This window comes from Elephas maximus, chromosome 1 (genome assembly GCF_024166365.1).
Source record: "Elephas maximus indicus isolate mEleMax1 chromosome 1, mEleMax1 primary haplotype, whole genome shotgun sequence".
NCBI classification, from domain to species: domain Eukaryota; kingdom Metazoa; phylum Chordata; class Mammalia; order Proboscidea; family Elephantidae; genus Elephas; species Elephas maximus.
The window spans coordinates 102,494,792-102,515,078 of record NC_064819.1 but is presented as its reverse complement, the minus strand read 5'-3'; the positions used below and the strand labels follow the sequence as shown (position 1 = coordinate 102,515,078).

The 20,287-nt window shown below is 43.6% G+C and overlaps 1 protein-coding gene across 2 annotated transcripts in view; it reads left to right on the top strand.

Annotated features, from left to right (window-relative positions):
• The first annotated feature begins 1,613 nt into the window (after positions 1-1,613).
• The window catches only part of GLO1 (glyoxalase I), a 32,886-nt gene continuing 14,212 nt past the window's right edge, over positions 1,614-20,287 (top strand). The window contains exon 1 of one of the 2 annotated variants that reach the window (XM_049891298.1): positions 1,614-6,309. Coding sequence is in view for 1 of the 2 variants with exons in the window: in XM_049891293.1 (XP_049747250.1) it covers positions 12,600-12,683 (84 nt within the window). In the remaining variant the exon portion in view is untranslated. Of the gene's footprint in view, positions 6,310-12,391; positions 12,684-20,287 lie in introns of those variants that run through there. The other variant, XM_049891293.1, reaches the window with a different exon arrangement.

Genomic DNA, 20,287 nt, shown 5'->3' with positions numbered 1-20,287 from the left:
ATAGACAGATAATAAAGAAAACTGACCTCTCAAAGTCCACCTCTCATTTCCAATATATTTCTGCTTTTCTGGTAACTCCTTGTGTCCATTTTAGTTAGGTGTTCAAGTCCATCTTTGAGTGTAGATCAAAACCATCTAAATGAGGACTGGAAAATCTGTTATGGATTGAATATTGAACTGTATCCCCCCAAAAGGATATGTTGAAGACTTAACCCTTGTCCTTGTGAATGTGACCTTGTCTGGGGAAGTGTTTTTTGTTTTGTTTTGTTTTTTCTCTCTGCCAATACTATCAGTAAGAGCAGGATGGAACCAGATCCCTCCTGAGAGTCACATATTGGGGGAAGATATTCTGTGAGGAACCATCTACAAGCCAACCAACTCCAAGAAATGCCTGGGGCTGCAGAAGCTGAAAGAGACAAGAAAGGATCTTTCCCTAGAGTTATAGAGAGAGAGAAGGAGAGAGAAAATATCCCTGCTGATACCCTGAATTCAGACTTCTAGCCTCCAGAGCTGTGAGAAAATACGTTTCTTTTCTTTAAAGCCATCCACTTTGGAGTGTTTTGTTATGCAAACCCTAGGAAACTAAGACATCTGCCAAGTGGAAAAACCAATGAACAAAAAAACCACACACATGTGCACGTGCACACACGCACAACACACACAAAAACCCATTGCCTGTATAAAAGCTACAAGTAAGGTTAAATAAACATGAAATGAACCTCGGCGCATCCACACTATTATGTAGCGGTTATACAGTACAAGGTTACTGGGAGAGGCAATGTGCTGTGGGCCCAGAGTACCTCTGCACGTCCTTGTTATAGTACACTAAGCTGTAAGACTTAATTATCCTCTGACCCTGAGCCATTTGCTTAGCTAGTCATATAGGCAATTTAGTAGGTCAAGGAAACCACAGGGTGCCTAAGGAGCAACCACTCACTGCCCAGTATAGGGGGACTAGCGTATTTACTGCTTGCTAAAAAAAAAAAAAAAAAAATTTTTTTTTTTTTTTTATGAAAGGTGCTGAGGTCCTAGCCCTGGGTTCCTCAGCTGTTTCACAGCCTGCTGCTTGCACTGGGCCATGATGTTGCCCAGTGGGACTTGGAGGCAGGAGAGCTGACTTCCATGTGATACTCTTGCTGTTTGTTGTGCTGTGAGTGATAAACAGTCTCTCTCTGATCTATTAAATCTTGTTGTCCACTTTTGGCACATAAGGAGTTATATCAAGTTTACTCCTTGCTATCCTTTCTTATCAGAGGTAAGAGAGGTATATCTATATATTCTGATGCAGTAAGAAATAAATTACTGTTGGGTAATGTTATTCAGCTATATGCATCCCCTCCCTAATGGAATCAGCTTTGCTCTTCCCCGAAGCATGCTGGGGATGAACTCGGGATGGACTCGGGCTGAGGTACAAGGCCGAGAATGGCATGACTGGGCCAGTGGCCAAGGCCGAGGAATGCCTTAGCAACAAGAAGGAAAACATCTGGGCCTGGACGTCAACTCCCTGGGAACACTGACTATCCAAGGACATGGGAGAAAAACTATGAGCCTTAGTCCCAGCTGGAATGGTATATAAGCTTCGGTCCCTTGCTAGGTGGTTGTGGAAAATACTCCAGCCGGCTGCCACTGGAGAGCAGCTGCTTGCCTGTGTCAGTAAGTTTCCCAGAAGATATGAATCTAGAAAGACTTATGTGTCAGTTCTTCTCATTATCTGCGAGGACACACAGTGAGGATCTTTCCCTGCTGGGGCTGTTCCCCGACAAGTGGCATAGTCAGCAGCAATCCAAAGGGCACGCCAGGCCTTTCCAGGTGCATGGGGAAAAGTGGGCTCTGCTGGGGGAAATCCCAGGGAGGCCAGGGATGCATGCTCTGGGACCTCTAGCCCAGGCTGTTGATGCCTGGGGACCTGTGCGTGAGTATGGGGACACCCCGAAAACGCCACAGGGGTTGTTGCAGTTACTAGAGTCTTTGCATATTGAGAAAGAAAAGAAGGATGTTCGTGTTTTGGTTGCGAGAGTTGCACGGCCGCTGTTGTGGGCATGGCGATATTCATGGGAGGCCGCAAAGCAAAAGCCAGATTGCCACACTGAAGCGGCTTGTGTTGGGTGGCTTCTACTGGCAGCATTGAGAGGGGCGTCCAATGCGGAGCCAGCTGCTAGGGCCCTAATTAGGCAGCTGGAAGCAGAGCTGCAACTGGAGGGTTTGCGTGCAGCATATTCCTCCGCCACTGAAACATTAGTGCCCCATTTGCAGAAGCAAGAGGCATCTTCAGGGGAAATCCCAGGGTGGTCGGCGATCTCTATGTGGGAGGTCTGGCCCATACGCTTTCCTATGGGAGAAATCCCGAGGTGGCCAGCGAAGCCTGGCTAGCTCAGTTGGTAGAGCATGGGTCTGGAGCTAGTTGGAGGGGCTAAACAGGTCCCTGGCTCTGAGAACACCCTGTAACACCCAGTGCAAAGCAAGAGTTAAAACAGCAGTGAAAAAAGAAAAAAAAAAAGGTAAAAAGCCCTTCAAGGTAGCTTGTGTTGAGCGACCTTGAAGAGACCTCAGAATTCTCTGATAGCCCCCGCCAAGATAACTGAACAGCAACCTAGCTGCAGCTGGAATGGTAAGGAGAAAACTGGGTTGGACCCATGCTTGCGCTTGGTGTGGTGATGTGGCTCCACAAACGAGTGAGGGCTCTGCCAAATTTTCCCAGATCTTCTGCTAGAAATAATTAAGAATGATTATTTCTTAATTGAGGATTAAGCCTAATTTCTTTGTCACCAGGGAGGACCAAAGGCCTCGTGTTACAATTAAAGCCCAGTGAGGTATACTTTGGGTCTGAGGTCACTGTCATTGAGACACTTGCCCCAGTCTGACTATGGATAAGTCCCTTGGGGCCCCTACAAATCCTTACCCTATGTACTGATGATGTTGATGTATTAATGCACACCTTTGTAAACTTTTGCCTCCAAGTCCTGATGGGAATTGCTGCAGTTAGGGCCGTTCTTAGAGGGGCACAAGGAAACTGTGATGTGGGCTATAGCTAACAGCCTGGCCATTCAATCTGGCCACTGACAACCCTCGGACTGACATATAATGCAAGCCCCTACAGAAATGAGACATCTGGACAATAAATAAATAACAACATCAGTTCTACTCCTGAGAAGCTTTTGTTACTTGTGTGGATAGTTATCAGAAAAGTCCCTGTGCTGAGAGGAGAAAACAGCCAACGAACAGACTGGTCTTACCAGCTGACTGCAGAGGCTGAAGCATTGTCTGCTCCAGAGTAAAGAGGTATGCAATCGACCACCTTCTGGGTTTAAGAGAGGACTGTCCATGGAGATTCACACACCATCCTAGAGTGGGCCTACACTCATGGACTGCAACTGTCATCAGGAAACGCTGGATAGCACAGGATAGCTGACCCCCCTACGAGACTCTGGCCAAGGCTAAAACCTGTGCAGGGACAGATTCCCAAGCCAACAGGCCAGGGTGTTCTCAGCAGGTAAATCATATCGGGGCTTTTTATCCTATACAGAGACTACCACTGGATCTTGAATGAACTCTTCACACTCTTTATCGCCCCAAGACATAGGGGCAATTGAGCACTTCAAAGGACAGGTTTAAATGGCTGATGGGAGGGGACAAGACAATCCCAACTTGGACCATGCATCTCAAACAAGCAGTCTGGGGTCTCAGTGCAGCAGTTCCTTGCAAGGGCATTTCTTGTTTGTGCCGTATGTTTGATCAAACTGTCTATTCTATAAAATGTGTTTCTTTGGTGTAGAATTGTTCCTGACAAAAGATCTGGGTTCCACAAAGGCACTGACTGGAGTCCACGAGAGGAGGCCAAGCCTAAGGCTCCCCCTGCAGAGGGGTGGGAGTGTCCCTCACCCCTAGACTAGGGGTGTGGCCAAGGTGCACCACAGGTGCAGGAAGTCCTCCACTGGCTGACAGGAGACCAGAGGCCACATATTGAAATCATCATACACTGGGCCCGCACTAACGAGCAACATGGTTTGGCTTTGTTAGACACCGGAGCGGAATGCACCCTGATGTATGGTAACCCAAATAGGTTTAAAAGGCCACTAACAGCTATTGATGGGTATGGGGGTGGGGCCATCAGGGTGCGCCAAATCAAACTAGTGCTGCAGATTGGAAGTCTACCCCCCAAAGGCCTACCAAGTATACATAGCCCCAATACCAGAATATTCTGGGCAGAGGTATCTTGTTGGGGCTGGAGCTGCAGACCTCTGGTGAGTTCCATCTGCAAGTGAGAGTCATAAAAATCGTAATACAAGGTAATGCTAAATGGTCCCCTGTGCAGTTGCACTTCCCAGCTCGGGTCATGGCCCTTAAGCAGTACTGCTTCCCTGGCAAAAAAAAAAGCACTGAGAAATCACTGAGGCCATGCAGCAGCTACACCCAGTGGGGATTCTGAGACCGACCAATAGCCCCTTCAATAGTCCTGTCTGGCCAGTGCACAAGCCGGAGGGCTCCTGGAGAATGACAGTAGACTGACTACTGGAAATTGAATAAGGTGACTCTCCCTTGTTTGCAGCTGTACCCAACATCGCACAGATGATGTGGCAAATGGAGGGGGCATTGGGCACTTACCACTTGGCTAATGCTTTCTTTAGCATCCCTCTACATTCAGACAGCCAAGAACAGTTTGTCTTCAGATGGGAGGTGAGGCAGTGGACTTTCACCGTGCTCCCACAAGGGTACCTGCATAGTCCCACCATATGCCATGGCATGGTTGCCACTGACCTCAAGTGGTGGATTCCCCCTGCTGAGGTGGCCGTATTCCACTATATTGATGATGTCATGCTGACCTCTGACTCATTTGCTTCTTTGCAGACTGCAGCTGGTGAGGTAGTCACGCACCTCCAGTCACGGGGATGGGCAGTGAATGAGGGAAAAATACAGGGGGCTGGTTTATTGGTCAAGTATTTGGGTGTTATCTGGTCAGGTAAGACGCAAGTGATGCCTAAAGTGGCGATAAAGTCCAAGCCTTCCCATGCCCAGAAACTGTGAATCAACTACAGGCATTTGTCAGGCTCTTAGGGCATTTTAGTTCCCCTACACACCCCATTTAGCCCAAACCCTATGGTCCCTATATCGGTTAGTGAAAAAATAAGTGAGACTGAAGGAGAGAGAAACAAAAAGATTGGATGAGAAAGTGTTATGGGGGGCTAGAGGGGAAGAGAATGAGTGAGAGAAAGAGACAGGTGAAACTGGGGAGAGTTCTAGAAAGTGAGGGTATAAGAAGAGAGACAGAGAATGTGAAAAAAGGAGCAGTGTGGGACTGAGAGACAAAGAAAGAGGAGGACTTCCAGCAGGCATAGTTCTTATAAACAAATATAGGCTTTAGGAGTGTTAATACAAGGTCAGCCATGCGAATTGGACCATAGCCTGTTACCCCGAGGGGTATGGGTAGGGCCTGTGGCAACGGCAAAGCAACGTGAGAGTGCCACTGGGATTTTGGTCCCAGTTGTGGCGAGGAACAAAAGAGAGGTACGGCATGTTGGAGAAAGTCATGTGCAGTGTATAATGCCCTACTGCAAATAGAAGCGAGTTCTTGTCAAGGGCCAAGTTCCCCTTTACTGGGAGTACTGGAATAGGACTAATACCTCTTGTCTCTTCAGGGCGATGAATTGGACCCCTGACAACAGTGTGCGAGAGCCCTGCTAGTTGCTGCCAATAGTTGGTTAGGGAAGCAAAAGCAAAGCCTATGCAGGGGCATACCCATCGCCCAAGGGGTGGCTTTGAACATGTGGCTTCCATGGGTGGCCATAACCTACATACCTACATACCCTACAACTGGGTGGGGCGCTGCACCTGGGGGCAGCTGTACATAGCTGCTAATATTTACTCCACCCTCCCCAGTGTTCTCAGCACTTGGCAAACTGTGACAGCCCAGCACAGATACCAGTGCACGTCATGGTGGTTTTGCCCGTTGTTCCTGTTCTCCCCCCAGGCCACCACTATAGATGTGGAGTGGCAGGTAGAGGTGCTAGCCGGACATACCACAGCTGCACTTAACAACATGAGGTGGGCTATCACCCTTCTGAATGGAGAGACTTAACAAATACAGAAGGTCATCCTACAGAGTAGGATGGCCCTTGACATCCTGACCGCCACCCAGGCACCTGTGCCATGATAAAAACTGAATATTGCATGTATAGCCTTGATGCCTCTAAAAATGTGTCTTTGGCTCTGCAGGACTTGCAGCAACACATCACTGCTATCAAACATGGCGCCGCTGACCCTGTCTCCAGCTGGCTACAATCTCTCCCATCTGCCTGGCGGACAGGCTTCTAGGTGATGATGGGACTCTTATTGCTATGTCTTTTCCTGTGTTGCTGGTTATACTGAGTACATGGTCTGATTTTGCAATGCTCCTCTGCATACCAAGTCCGAGGGCTATTGCGGAAGAGGGGGTGGTAAGATTGTAAGGACATTAGGAGGGTATGCAGGGGTGGACTGTAGGGTAATTCTATTCAGCTGTAGGCATCCCCTCCCTAATAGAAACAGCTTTGCTCTTCCCCGAAGCATGCTGGGGATGAACTCGGGATGGACTCGGGCTAAGGTACAAGGCTGGGAGTGGCATGACTGGGCCAGCGGCCAAGGCCGAGGAATGCCTTAGCAACAAGAAGGAAAACATCTGGGCCTGGACGTCAACTCCCTGGGAACACTGACTACCCAAGGACATGGGAGAAAAACTATGAGCCTTAGTCCCAGCTGGAATGGTATATAAGCTGGGTCCCTTGCTAGGTGGTTGCGGAAAATACTCCAGCCAGCCGCCGCTAGAAAGAGTAGCTGCTTGCCTGTGTCAGTAAGTTTCCCTGAACATATGAACCTGGAAAGTGTTATGTGTCAGTTCTTCAGATTATCTGCTAGGACGCACAGCGAGGGTCTTCCCTTGCTGGGGCTGTCCCCCAACAATTATGTGGTTGTTGTTAGGTGCCGTCGAGTCAGTTCCGACTCATAGCGACCCTATGCACAACAGAACGAAACACTGCCCGGTCCTGAGCCATCCTTACAATCATTGTTATGCTCGAGCTCATTGTTGCAGCCACTGTGTCAATCCACCTTGTTGAGGGTCTTCCTCTTTTCTGCTGACCCTGCACTTTGCCAAGCATGATGTCCTTCTCCAGGATCTGATCCCTCCTGACAACATGTCCAAAGTATGTAAGACACAGTCTCGCCATGCTTGCCTCTAAGGAGCATTCTGGCCGCGCTTCCTCCAAGGCAGATTTGTTTGTTCTTTTGGCGGTCCGTGGTATATTCAATATTCTTTGCCAACGCCACAATTCAAAGGCGTCAACTCTTCTTCAGTCTTCCTTATTCATTGTCCAGCTTTCACATGCATATGATGTGATTGAAAATACCATGGCTTGGGTCAGGCGCACCCTAGTCTTCAGGGTGACATCTTTGCTTTTCAACACTGTGAAGAGGTCCTTTGCAGCAGATTTACCCAATGCAATGCGTCTTTTGATTTCTTGACTGCTGCTTCCATGGCTGTTGATTGTGGATCCAAGTAAAATGAAATCCTTGATAACTTCAGTCTTTTCTCCGTTTATCATGATGTTGCTCATTGGTCCAGTTGTGAGGATTTTTGTTATCTTTGTGTTGAGGTGTAATCCATACTAAAGGTTGTGGTCTTTGATCTTCATTAGTAAGTGCTTCAAGTCCTCTTCACTTCCAGCAAGCAAGGTTGTGTCATCTGCATAATGCAGGTTGTTAATGAGTCTTCCTCCAATCCTGACACCCCCTTCTTCTTCATATACTCCAGCTTCTTCTATTATTTGTTCAGCATACAGATTAAATAGGTATGGTGAAAGAATACAACCCTGACACACACCTTTCCTGACTTTAAACCAATCAGTATCCCCTTGTTCTGTCTGAACAACTGCCTCTTGATCTATGTAAAGGTTCCTCATGAGCACAATTAAGTGTTCTGGAATTCTGATTCTTCGCAGTGTTATCCATAGTTTGTTATGATCCACACAGTCGAATGCCTTTGCATAGCAATAAAACACAGGTAAACATCCTTCTGGTATTCTCTGCTTTCAGCCAGGATCCATCTGACATCAGCAATGATATCCCTGGTTCCACGTCCTCTTCTGAATCCAGCCTGAATTTCTGGCAGTTCCTTGTCAATATACTGCTACAGCCGTTTTTGAATGATCTTCAGCAAAATTTTGCTTGCATGTAATATTAATGATATTATTCTATAATTTCCACATTCAGTTGGATCGCCTTTCTTGGGAATAGTCATAAATATGGATCTCTTCCAGTCAGTTGGCCAGGAAGCTGTCTTCCATATTTCTTGGCATAGACGAGTGAGCACCTCCAGTGCTGCCTCTGTTTGTTGAAACATCTCAGTTGATATTCCATCAATTCCTGGAGCCTTGTTTTTCGCCAGTGCCTTCAGAGCATCTTGGACTTCTTCCTTCAGTACCATCGGTTCCTGATCATATGCCACCTCTTGAAATGTTTGAATATTGACTAATTCTTTTTGGTGTAATGACTCTGTGTATTCCTTCCATCTTCTTTTGATGCTTCCTGCATCGTTTAATATTTTCCCCATGGAATCCTTCACTATTGCAACTCGAGGCTTGAATTTTTTCATCAGTTCTTTCAGCTTGAGAAACACCGAGCGTGTTCTTCCCTTTTGGTTTTCCATCTCCAGCTCTTTGCACGTGTCATTATAATACTTTACTTTGTCTTCTCGAGAGGCCCTTTGAAATCTTCTGTTCAGTTCTTTTACTTCATCACCATGACAATTACAAACTATCATCTCCCTTAAAGAGCCTTAAGTATATCCATATACCTTAACCTACTAATTCCTCTTTCAAAAACGTATTTTAAAGAAATCATAGTAAACATGGATAGAGCTTTTGTTCTAAAGATGTGCACGGCAGTATTAGGTTTGTAGCACCGTGGTCCACGTGATGGTTCATTAGTATTGGCAGAAAACTAGGTTCGTGGAATACTGCCAAATGATAGTGCTCCTGAGAATATCTGAGATAGAGGAAACCTACACCTTCCACAGAGTTCTCTTGAGGCTTAATACAAAGAAAACACCACGTAGCACATACATAAAACATTAAGTGGTTATCTGCTCAAGACCTTGAGAATTAAATGTTTTTGAAAATACAATGAGGGAATACATATAAAACCCTTAGTACGGTGGTACATGGTAATATCTTAATCTATGCTAGTTGTGGTGATTATTAACAGTGTTAGTATTAATATATGTGGTGAAGATAAAAATACGGAACTGGTAATCAGGGGAGCTGAGTCTTAGTCTTGGGACTGTGCTACCGAATAAATAACCCAAATAATTAGTTAACCCTGAGATTGTCAAACTGCTGTAGTCCTGGTTGTCCACTTTTGTGAAATGAAGAAAGGAAGATTAAATGGCGTCTAACTTCCCTACTCGTTCCAAAAATCTATAAGTCCATGATGAGTTTGTATTCAAGCCTCATCAACTGAAAGATGATACTACTACTGGCAGAAATAAAAATGTCAAGACAACCAACTGGAGATTCCTAGACATTATACGGAATATGCAATTAAAGTGCACAGATTATCCATATTTATTATGTTATAATTGTCATAACACAGCCACATGATCATATTATCAAATAACAATTTAAGTAGCCAACCATCCAAGTAAAAGATATATAAATATTGAATAAGTAACCATGGCTCATTCCCTGGAGCTTTTCTTCCCTCATTCTTGGCTTGTGGCTATAACAGCACATTTATACCTTATTTAGTTGTCCATTGTATTTGAAAAAATCACTGCCAATGTAGAGACCTAAAACATTTGATAATATGAACCTAGGCAACTAACAAAATCATGCTTATGAAGGAAAATAAATCTAACCATAAAAGTGTCTTAAACATACTCTTAGTAGGTTTCATAATTTTTATTTTTACTAACAAAAAAAGAGAAAAAAACGTATATACCTGTATAATGGGTTGAATTGTTTCCCCTAAAAAAGGTGTCTAAGTCCTGACCTCTGGTACCTATGAATTCTACCTTATTTGGAAATAGGGTCTTTGCAGATGTAAATAAGTTAAGGATCTTGAGATGAGATCATCCTGGATCTAGGATGGGCCCTTAATCCAATGACTGGTGTCCTTTATAGGAAAAAGGGGAGAGATTTGAGACACAGAATACAAGGAAGGAGCCATGTTTGGAATTTGTGTTTTCTTAAATAGTGACCACTTCTAAACTACTCCTTCCCCACTAATTCTGTCTTCTCTTTTGTTTCTATATGTGGTGCATATTACTTTTTAGCCTTGTTTTATTTGAGTTTTATATGCAAAATTTTAGTGGCAATGCACAGTGTATGAAGGGTCTGTACATTGCCTCAATTCCTGAGAGGTTTAACAGTTTTAAGGTCTAGCTCCATGTTGAAATTCTATACACTGAGTTTTGATGAAATATTCTTCAGTAAGTTAGTACCAGGTATGCAGAATATTTCTGTTGAAATTCTTATTCTGCCCACCGTTTTTGCTCAGCAACCCTCCTTTTTTATAAAAGAACAACATCCCTCTTCTTTTGGTTAACTGCTTCCTCCCATCACTATGACCAAGTGGTTCTCAATCCAGACTGCCAATCACAATGCCCCAACCAGAGGAGTAAGCCAATCATAGGACAGGCCAATCATAACTCCTCCACAGATTTTTATCAAATTGGAATTCGGGAAAGGGAATCTCCTCCCCTCCCCCACCTCCTGTTAAGAGGCTGAAAACTGCTGACAGTCAAGTTTCTAGATTCATGGAGCAAGCATGTCTGACAAAATTGAGCTGAAGTGCAGAGAGAAGCTGCGATGAGAGACGGAGACATCTTGGTGATGCCCAGGTGGCTGGTGATGGCCAAGTGGCCAGTGCCAGATGCATCCCTGCCCTGCTTCAGTTTGGTTAGGTGGACCAATAAGCTCCCATTTTGCCCAACTCCTTGCAACCAAAAGTTCTGATATCTGTCTTCTTGCAAATTTACATGTATCCTCCTATTCACTTAAAAACTCTGTCAAATCTCGTTCCTCATTCCCTTATTAACATGAAGTTCTTTCCTAAATTACACTTACACTAAAACCCATTGCTGTCTACAGGAAATATTCTTTGAACATTTATTGAACTATGTGCCAACCATTGACGACACAGTGATGACTATGCTTTCCACTGTGTTACCGGATTGGCATCTGTGCCCTGGAGCAGTCAAGCCAATGAAAGGTATTCCAAGTCAGAGAGAGAGACAGAAAGTTTATTAGGAGGTGACATCAAGGGAGGGGCCCTGACAGCAATGCAAGCTGTCCTTTACAGAGTCCCCCAAAAGCAATTTTTACATCAGAGCTTATGTATCATTTTGGCAAGGATTACCTAATGTTTTTTTAAGCATGTAGCCCACAGATGGTCATGTACATCACAAAACAAGAAATTCTTTATTAAACTAAAGATATGCAAGTCGGACATCTGGATTCTAATTTGTATGTTTGTAACAGGCTGAAAAAACTTACGTAAGAATCTCTCAGCTAGTGGAACTGGCCTGCTAAGTCCACTTGGACTGCGAACAGGAGCAAGAAAGAAAGTTGCAGACCAAAAAGTGCCAGGCAGCCTTCCTAGCTGCCATCTTGCAGGCTGAAGGCCATTTCTCAAGAGAACAAAGATGAGGAGAGAGACTAAGGGCCACAGGAGCCGAGAGGGCTCCATATCCCTTTGGAAAGCGACCAGTGCAACTGGTGCAATAAAAAATGCTTGTAGGTTACTTAGAGCATCATTATGGCATTAGTTATGTAAAGCTCTCAATCACCCGTTTTGAAAAGGAGAAAACATGTTGCAAGGTATTAGGGCACATAATTAAAATATGTGTCTTAGAAAAATTAATGCAAAAAAATACTGCAAGCTATGGATATTTGGATCATAAACAGTCAAACTATGACTTAAATCTCATTTAATCTTCACCAAAACCGTGTAAAGAAGCTCAGAGAGGGTCAGTAAATACCCCAAGCTTATAGAGCTAACAAACAGTGGAACCAAAACTTGAATCTAGGTTTTTGACTAAACCAGAGTTGTTTTCATTGTCTCGTGCTGCTTTAACTGAGAAAACAAAGACTTTGGGCCCTAATAATTTAAAAAGAGTTAACTCCCAATTCTCACTTTCCATCAGATTCCTAAATCCTGACAAATTTTCTACCAAGTTGCAACCTGGAGGTATGGGTGGTTACTGAAGTCTAACTAGTAAACACAGACAAAATTAGGTCATGGACTAACTCTGAAACCACGCTTTCTAGCCGACAAGATTTTGGACTTTTTTTTTTTTCTTCTTTAGAGTGCTCGCCGCCATTATGCGTAAGGCATCTTGGGAGCTGTAGTCCCTGGGCGTAGAGCCCTTGCGGCCAGAAGCGCTGACTCACTGGGACCCAAGTAGCAGAGAGCCGACTTGCTATCCGCTCAGCGATTGGCTGGAAGTCGGCGGTCGCCAGCCCGACGAAGCGCTGCTGGGGCTTGTAAAAGCAGCGTCAGGGCTCGGGTGGAGTGTCAGTGTCGGCTCAGTTCCCCGGGTTTGTCGCGTGTGTTAGAGCAGTGCAGCCATGGCAGACCCGCAGCTCGCGTCCAGCGGCCTCACCGACGAGGCCGCCTTCAGTTGCTGCTCTGACGCGGACCCCAGAACCAAGGTGGGCCCAGAACTTGACTCCCCCGCCTCGGTACCCAGCGTGGATCGGCTGTGGCGCCGGGCATGAGCAAATACCGAGGCTCTACTGGGCCTGGCCCGGGCTGCCTTCGAATCCCTTTTGGCTGCCCCATCAGGTCCGGTCCCCCCGCCTGCAGCGGACGGGAGTGAGCTGAGAAGAGGGCTGATGGGTGTCTGGTGGGAGGATTCGTGGAGGCCGCCGCCATGCCAGGGAATCCACTTCTTCAGGTCCTTTCACAGTCTGCGACCGTACTTGCATTAATTTCTTTATTTTGCCCGGTAACTGGAAGCCGCGGCTGGCCCAGGGTCGGGCTCTTTATCTGTGGGTGTGCGTGTTCCGCAGGGCAATTGCCTTGCCTATAAGAAGAGCAGTTTCAGAGCTCCCGGTGGTAAGTTCAAAGGTCCCTGCGCACGCTGGTCCCTCTCAGGCATTGTTTTAACTGTCCTGGTTCCAGGCTTAAAAAAAAAAAAAGGCTTAGCTCCGCACTAATTTGATCTCACCGAGTTTAACCGCGCCCAGAAGTTCTCTTTGCTTAGCTTTTACTCTTGCTCACAGGCCACACTTCTGCCCTCCCTGTGCGTGGTAGCTCCCAGGCTACGGAGTCATGGAGCTTCGATCTGGGGGGAAGTAGAAATTCCATCCTCGACCCCCTCGTTTTACAGCTAAGACCCTGTAAGAGGGATGGCCTGTTGCATATGAAGGCTCTCACCCCTGGGGCTTTGCTTAACATGTCTGTACTAGGAGTCAGTGTAATCACTCAGGCGTGGTGCCTCGGTGCGTTGTCAAGATTAGACACAGCACAAAACAATTTGTGTGTAAATTTTTGAATGAGAAACTAATCTGCGCTATAAACTTTCACCTAAAGCACGTTAAAAAAAAAAAAAGTTAGACACAGCAGCCGCCCTGGGAGTTTATTCCGGTGTACTCATCAGTGTCAGTAAACGCCTTTGTGTTTATTCATTTGGCTGCGTCATTTGTAAATTCCTTAAAGACTGAATATGTCCTTTATGCAGACCTCTGTAGAGGAGCAGATGATCGATGACTTTAGTCTCTGCCTGCCCTTTGCCTTCAGAAGAGTCAGAAACGTCTAATTGCTTAAGCTTTTGACTAGCACCTTGTACTTAGGAAAAATACTTATTATTATATAGGAAAAATATTAGTCACCACAAAATTAAAGTGTGTGTGTCTATATATATATAGACACACACAGTTTTGATTAGTGGCTGAGCACTTAACCGTTTTCACCACCTGGGAATTCCTCCCCTAATATTGACACCTGGTTATTTCACATAAGATAAATTGAGTCACTCAGTGTAAATTAATTTCCCCCAAATAACCGGGGATTTCATTGTGTACTGGGCTTTAAAAAAAAAAAAAACTATTTCAGGGAGATGTTTATACAATTTATTAAATATGCTTCATTGCATTCTTAATTTATACTCCATGTTATCTAAAATTTTCCTGATTTACAGTAGTGATTTTTTAAGATTCATGAATTTTTGTGCTGGAAACATGACTTGGGGGACATAAAATGGAATACATAATAATAGTTGATATATATTGAGGGGTATATGCCAGGCCCTGGATTTTTAAATACATTATTTAATCCTCTTATATGAGGAAATAATAATTATTGACCCCATTTTACAAATAAGGAGACTTGGGCACAAAGGTATGGAGTAACTTGTCTGGGGAAGAGTCCACACAACCAACTTCTACCCTATTCTGCTTCTGGGGTGCTGACCCAGCAGAAATTCTGGAACTTGTTAGGAAGAAAAATTTAAATACATAATTGAATTAAATTCAGCCTAATTGTTGATTGCCTGCTATAAATAAAGTACATGGTAGGTACTCTGAGGATTCCAAGAGAGTTGTTAGGAAGATGAAATGTATCAGCATTCTCTAAACCGTGAAGAGTGGTACTATTTAAGGTTGTATTTCAATTGTGGACATCAGAGAAAGCCTCAAGGAGAAGGAGGCTGTGGGCCAGCCTTTGAAAGATGGATAGGATTCCAGCAGACAGGTACGTAGGACGGCATCTGTGGTGGGATGGCAAAAATGCAGTGCAGGATGTGCCCTGGAGGGATGAGTTAAATGCCTTTGGTTGAAGTTCAGGCTGTCTAAGCAGTGGAGTAGTGATGGAGAAGGCTAGAATGGTGGATTGGAGCCAGATTGTGGAGCACCATAAAGGACACATCTAAGGAAGGTGGATTTTATGTAGATAGTGGGGAATCACCCAGGATTTCAAAGCATTTTATAGGGTAGATTGGAGCATTCAAAGCCTGGGTGTGATGAGGACACTTAAAAGGCTTTTCCAGAAGGTAAGCTAAGTAATAAGGGTCTGGTTTGGAAAGGAGAGAGCAACAGTGGTGGAAAGTCAACTTGCTTGTTGAACTTTGCATCTTTATCATAACGGCTGAGTGAATAATGCATAGCTGTGCCACATCCAGGGCAATCTTATACTTGGCTGACTTTCTTCAAAAGGCCAAATGCTCCTCCTCCTGAGTGACAAGCTCCTGAAGATCATTCCTTTTACTGCCTTTATTGGTGTCCTTTCATACAATAGGTAGTGTCCTCACTGCCGCTGTTTATAAATTACCATTACTAGTGTCTGTCTTCACATCACTCCATTTCTTTTGAACCAGATTTGTTCATGGGCAAATCCCCAGAATTTCAAGAAATGGTCTAAGAGTGCTTTAGGGATGGGTTACTGTTCTTGGAAACCTTAGACTTTTTTTTTTATTCATTGAAAAATATCTATTGAGCACCTAGACACGTTGCTGAGTGTTGGGTATACAATGATGAGCAAGGTCCCAGCTCTTATCAGAATAGGAAAATGGCATCAAGGTACAGTTTTAACAGCATTATGGGCCTAGATTATTTTACAGAGTTAGAGAACTGGCTTTCCAGTGATGATAGTGGAAGGCTACTTCCTTCCCCAGCTTATTACAAAGCAGCTCCCCACCCCTTTTTTTTGACAGTTTTACATATTAGGATTCCATTTAAGATTTGTTTGGAAAAGAAGAGTTCCACTCTTTTTTAAAGTTTGAAAACCGTTCCTATGGAATACCTTTTTTCTTGTAATCCACCACCCATCTGTCAGTTTGTCGTGCTGTGATGGCTTGCCTGTTGCTATGATGCTAGAAGCTATGCACTGGTATTTCAAACACCAGTAGGGTCAGCTATGGTGGGTATGTTTCAGCAGAACTTCCAGACTAAGGCAGACTAGGAAAAAGGGCCTGGTGGTCCAGTTCCAAAAATTAGCCAATGAAAACCCTACGAATCACAACAGAATATTTTGTGCTATGGTACTGGAAGATGAGCTCCTAGGTTGGAAGCCATTCAGAATACATGGTGACCATGGTGATCACAACACCAACAATTGCAAAGATTGCACAGGACCAGGCAATGTTTCATTTTGTTGCACATGGGGCTGTCATGATTTGGAGCTGACTTGGTGGCAACTAACAACAAAAAAAATACAATATGGAGCCCCAGTCCTATCTGAGGGTCAGGGAGAACTTTTAGTATTGGTGACACTTGAGCTGAGTGTTGCCGTATGTGGAGGAGGTAACCAGGCAGAGCTGGGTGCAGGAGTTGGGGGAAGAGGGAATAGAAAGGAGGAAGGAGGACAATGGCCAGATGGATGGATGACTGTTCTAGGCAGAGAGAATCATAGTGCATATAAAGGCACGTGACACCAGAGAATTGATAGAGGACATTCAGGAAACTGCAGGTAATACAGTGCGACCTAAGCTATGGGTAGTGGTGTGTGTGCGTGTGCGTGTGCGCGTGTGCGCCCATGCGCGTGTGTGCGCTCATGTGCGTGCACAGTACAGTCACTGGGTGCTCAAAGAAAATACAAGAGCTCACGTTAAGTTCATTTGTTTATCTCCCCCTGTAAAGATTTCTATTTGGTAAATATATTTTATAATGCACATTTGTATATCTATATAATTAGAATACATATACATTTATTGGGCAGGTGCATGCTTTTTTTTTTTTTTTAATGATAAGGGTGTAAAAAACAATTGAGATGACCAGTTTAGAAGAATAGTGACAAAAGTTGAAGCTGGAGAAGCATGCAGCAACCAGATGTGCTTGCTTTTGGGACTTCCTCCCAAAAGCAGCAAGGAGCCACTGAAGGATTGATTTTTAATCTAGGAATGACGTGATCGGGTTTTTATTATAGAAAAATCACTCGGGTAGCCGTGAAAATGGGTTGCATTGAGGTCAGCCTGCAAAAAACAGAGACTAAAGAGGCTGTGATAGTAGTCCAAGCAGGGGGTAAGTAGTGAGGGCATGAGCAAGGTAGTGATCAGTTAGGAAGGCCAGGGAGGATAAAGAGTCAGAAGGGATTTAAGCAATCAGGTCAATAGGACACTTGTATTGGCCTGGGGAAGGAGTGGTGAAAGGAATGAAGGAAGACTCCTAGGGGTCTGACATGGACTAACAAGGGGTGGTAGAAGCATTCTCTGTTGGAAATATAGGAGGAATTGTCATTTTAATCTGTACTAAATTTGATATTTTGACCCCAGTGGAAATGATAAGTAAGCAGTTAGGCATGTAAGTTCAGAGCTGAGGTTAGAGTGTGGGCTGGGGAATGCCTATTTGGGAATCAAAAGCACACATTGGTAGTGGAAAGTCTGGGTGTGGTTTATAACAGCGAGAACACATTAGCCAAGTGCCTTGCTCTGAGCCAGGTACTATCCTAATCACTTCCATTCATTATCCCGTTTACTCTTCAACTCGACGCTGAGAACCCCCCCTCCAAAAACCCAAGCTTATTACCACCTGATCTATTCTGACTTATAGTGACCCTATAGGACAGAGTAGAACTGCCCCCATGGAGTTTTCAAGGCTGTAAATCTTTGCAGAAGCAGACTGCCCCATCTTTCTCCAGTGGAGCAACTGGTGGATTCGAACTGCCGACCAATAGGTTAGCTGCAGAGTGCTTAACCATTGTGCCACTAGGGCTCCTTCCCGTGGAACTAGGAACTATAATTATCTTCATTTTGAAGATGTAAAAACTGAGATTCAAGGGCGGTGATGATTTACTCAAGGTCACAGTAGTAGAGCCAGCGTTTGAACCATACTGCCTCTCGAGGAGAATTTTTTCTCGTACTTAAGTTTGTTTTTTCTCCCTCTTTATGAGAATTGAAAAGCCTTATGATAATGAGTGCTTTTAGATTTTCCTATTTCTCTTATCTGTTGTAAGAGTAGTTTGGTATGTATGCTAACTAATTTAGCAAGTAATTTTTAAATATTTAAAATTTTCCTTTGTGCCTTTGGCTATTTCTGTCTCCTTTGTCTATAGGGTGGAAACCCTGGCGGCATAGTGGTTAAGTGCTACCCCTGCTAACCAAAGGGTCAGCAGTTCAAATCCACCAGGCGCTCCTTGGAAACTCCATGGGGGCAGTTCTACTCTGTTCTGTAGGGTCGCTATGAGTCAAAATCAACTCGACGGCACTGAGCTTGGTTTTGGGTTTATCTGTAGGGTGAACACCCTGGTGGCATAGTAGTTAAGAGCTATGGCTGCTAACCAAAAGGTCTGCAGTTCGAATCCACCAGGCATCCCTTAGAAGCCTATGGGGAAGTTCTACTCTGTCCTGTAGGGTCTTTATGGGTCGAAATCGACTCAACAGCAACGAGTTTGGCTTTTTTTTTTTCTTTTTTTGGCTTTATCTACAGGGTAAATATACTTTTAGTATGTTGTTGGCTGGTGAAAGAACTATATGAAAGCCATTTAGATAAGGTAGAATAAATAGAAAAGGAGTAGCTGAATTCTTTTCTAGAACAACCTGCCACATTCTGACATAGGTTGAATAAGAGAAGTAAACCTAGGAGGAGGAAGAGAGTAAAAAAAAAAAAACGAAAGTATCACATCATACCATACATCAACCATATGCTCTAGTGGTCACACAGTAAAACAATCTTATTCCCTGTAAACCTTAAAAAACCAAACCCATTGCCGTAGAGTCCGTAACTGACTCATAGTGACGCTATACATATGCCTGTATTTCCAAAGTGATCTTTCATTGAAGGCGACTGAAAGGCTGATTTTTAAAAGTCAGGGGAAAAAAAAAACTTTATCAATATTTGTTTTATGGGAGATACAGTGTTTGGGGGTAAACAGTTAAGAAACCCTTTCCCCTTTCAGGTGAGAATTTGACCTTTGATTAGCTCTGTTTCCCAGGAAACCAATAAAAAATGGTGCATTGCTATTAGGCAATTTTGTTTATGGTAAAATAACCTGATTGGGAAATTGCATCTGGACAAGAAGAATTATAAATACCTGATAGGCAGCCATAGCTGTCCCTTGTGGAGATTCTGGAAGCTATGCTATGGAGATTATTGGCTCCTTTGGCACACAGGGCTTCTATACCAGGGTGGTTCCCACTTCTGCCCAGTGTGGATCTTCTCTCTTTACCTGAGCTGTGTAATATAGACTCATAAAGACTCTTGTTTTTCCAAATTTAGGGCATGATAAGGGAAAGACAAAGTCAAGAATTGTCATATTAAACAAGATATGAACATGGTCTTGATTTTTTTAAACACAAGATATACTTATTTTGAACATTTTAAAACCATAGCAATAAATAACAGTAATTTTTAGGAATTACAAAAAAAGAAACTTTGTCTAGAACAAGTGTTTACCAGAAGTACAGAGAGTTAACAGAATATTTTGGTGATAAAAAGGAACTTCTGTTATGTGAACATAGAATAACTTGGTCATTTTACTAAAAGCGAGTCCTGTTTGTTTTGTATATCACCCATGTAACAATTTGCAGCAAAAGATTTACAAGCTTCCATTTTTTATGAATAAATCTACCAGCATTGAATATCCCTTGAATTTTTTGCCATTTATAGATTTTTTTAAGTTAACTTTAATATTCTTTTATATGTATGTATTTAGACATACATAAATATATAACTGTGTTAATGGATAATAAAATTAAAGGTTTTAACATTAATTTTGAGATATAATTAATCTTAATAGCATACTAAATAAAATATTGAAGTTTCTGTGTGGTACAGCAGTTAACACACTTGGCTGCTGACCAAAAGGTTAGAGGTTCAAGTCCTCCCGGAGGCTCCTCAGAAGAAAGGCCTCATGATCTACTTCCAAAAAATCAATGATTGAAAACTCTGTGGAGCACAGCTCTACTCTGACACGTATGGAGTCGCCATGAGCCGGAATCACCTTGACGGCAACGGGTGGTATACATATACGTGGTTTGCCTTTTAAACTTAATCTACCGAGTGCATGCCACCGTGCCATTAAATATTCTTCTACAGCAGCATTTTAAATGTCTTAATACTTTCTTTTATCTAAGGAGTTAATTTTTGTAAATCTTTCAGAACACTGGCACATAGTCATTATATAAATGTTGCGATGAATGTCTTTGTTTATAAATTTTTGTCAGAGTTTCTGATTATTTTCCTTAGGTGAATTCCTAGAAGGGGAACATCTGGTCAGAAAATATGAACTCCTAAAGACTCTTGAGATCTAAATTCTTTCTTGAAAGATCGTAGGATAGGTATAGAATAGGATAGGGATAAGTATAAGATAGAGGTAGGGTTGT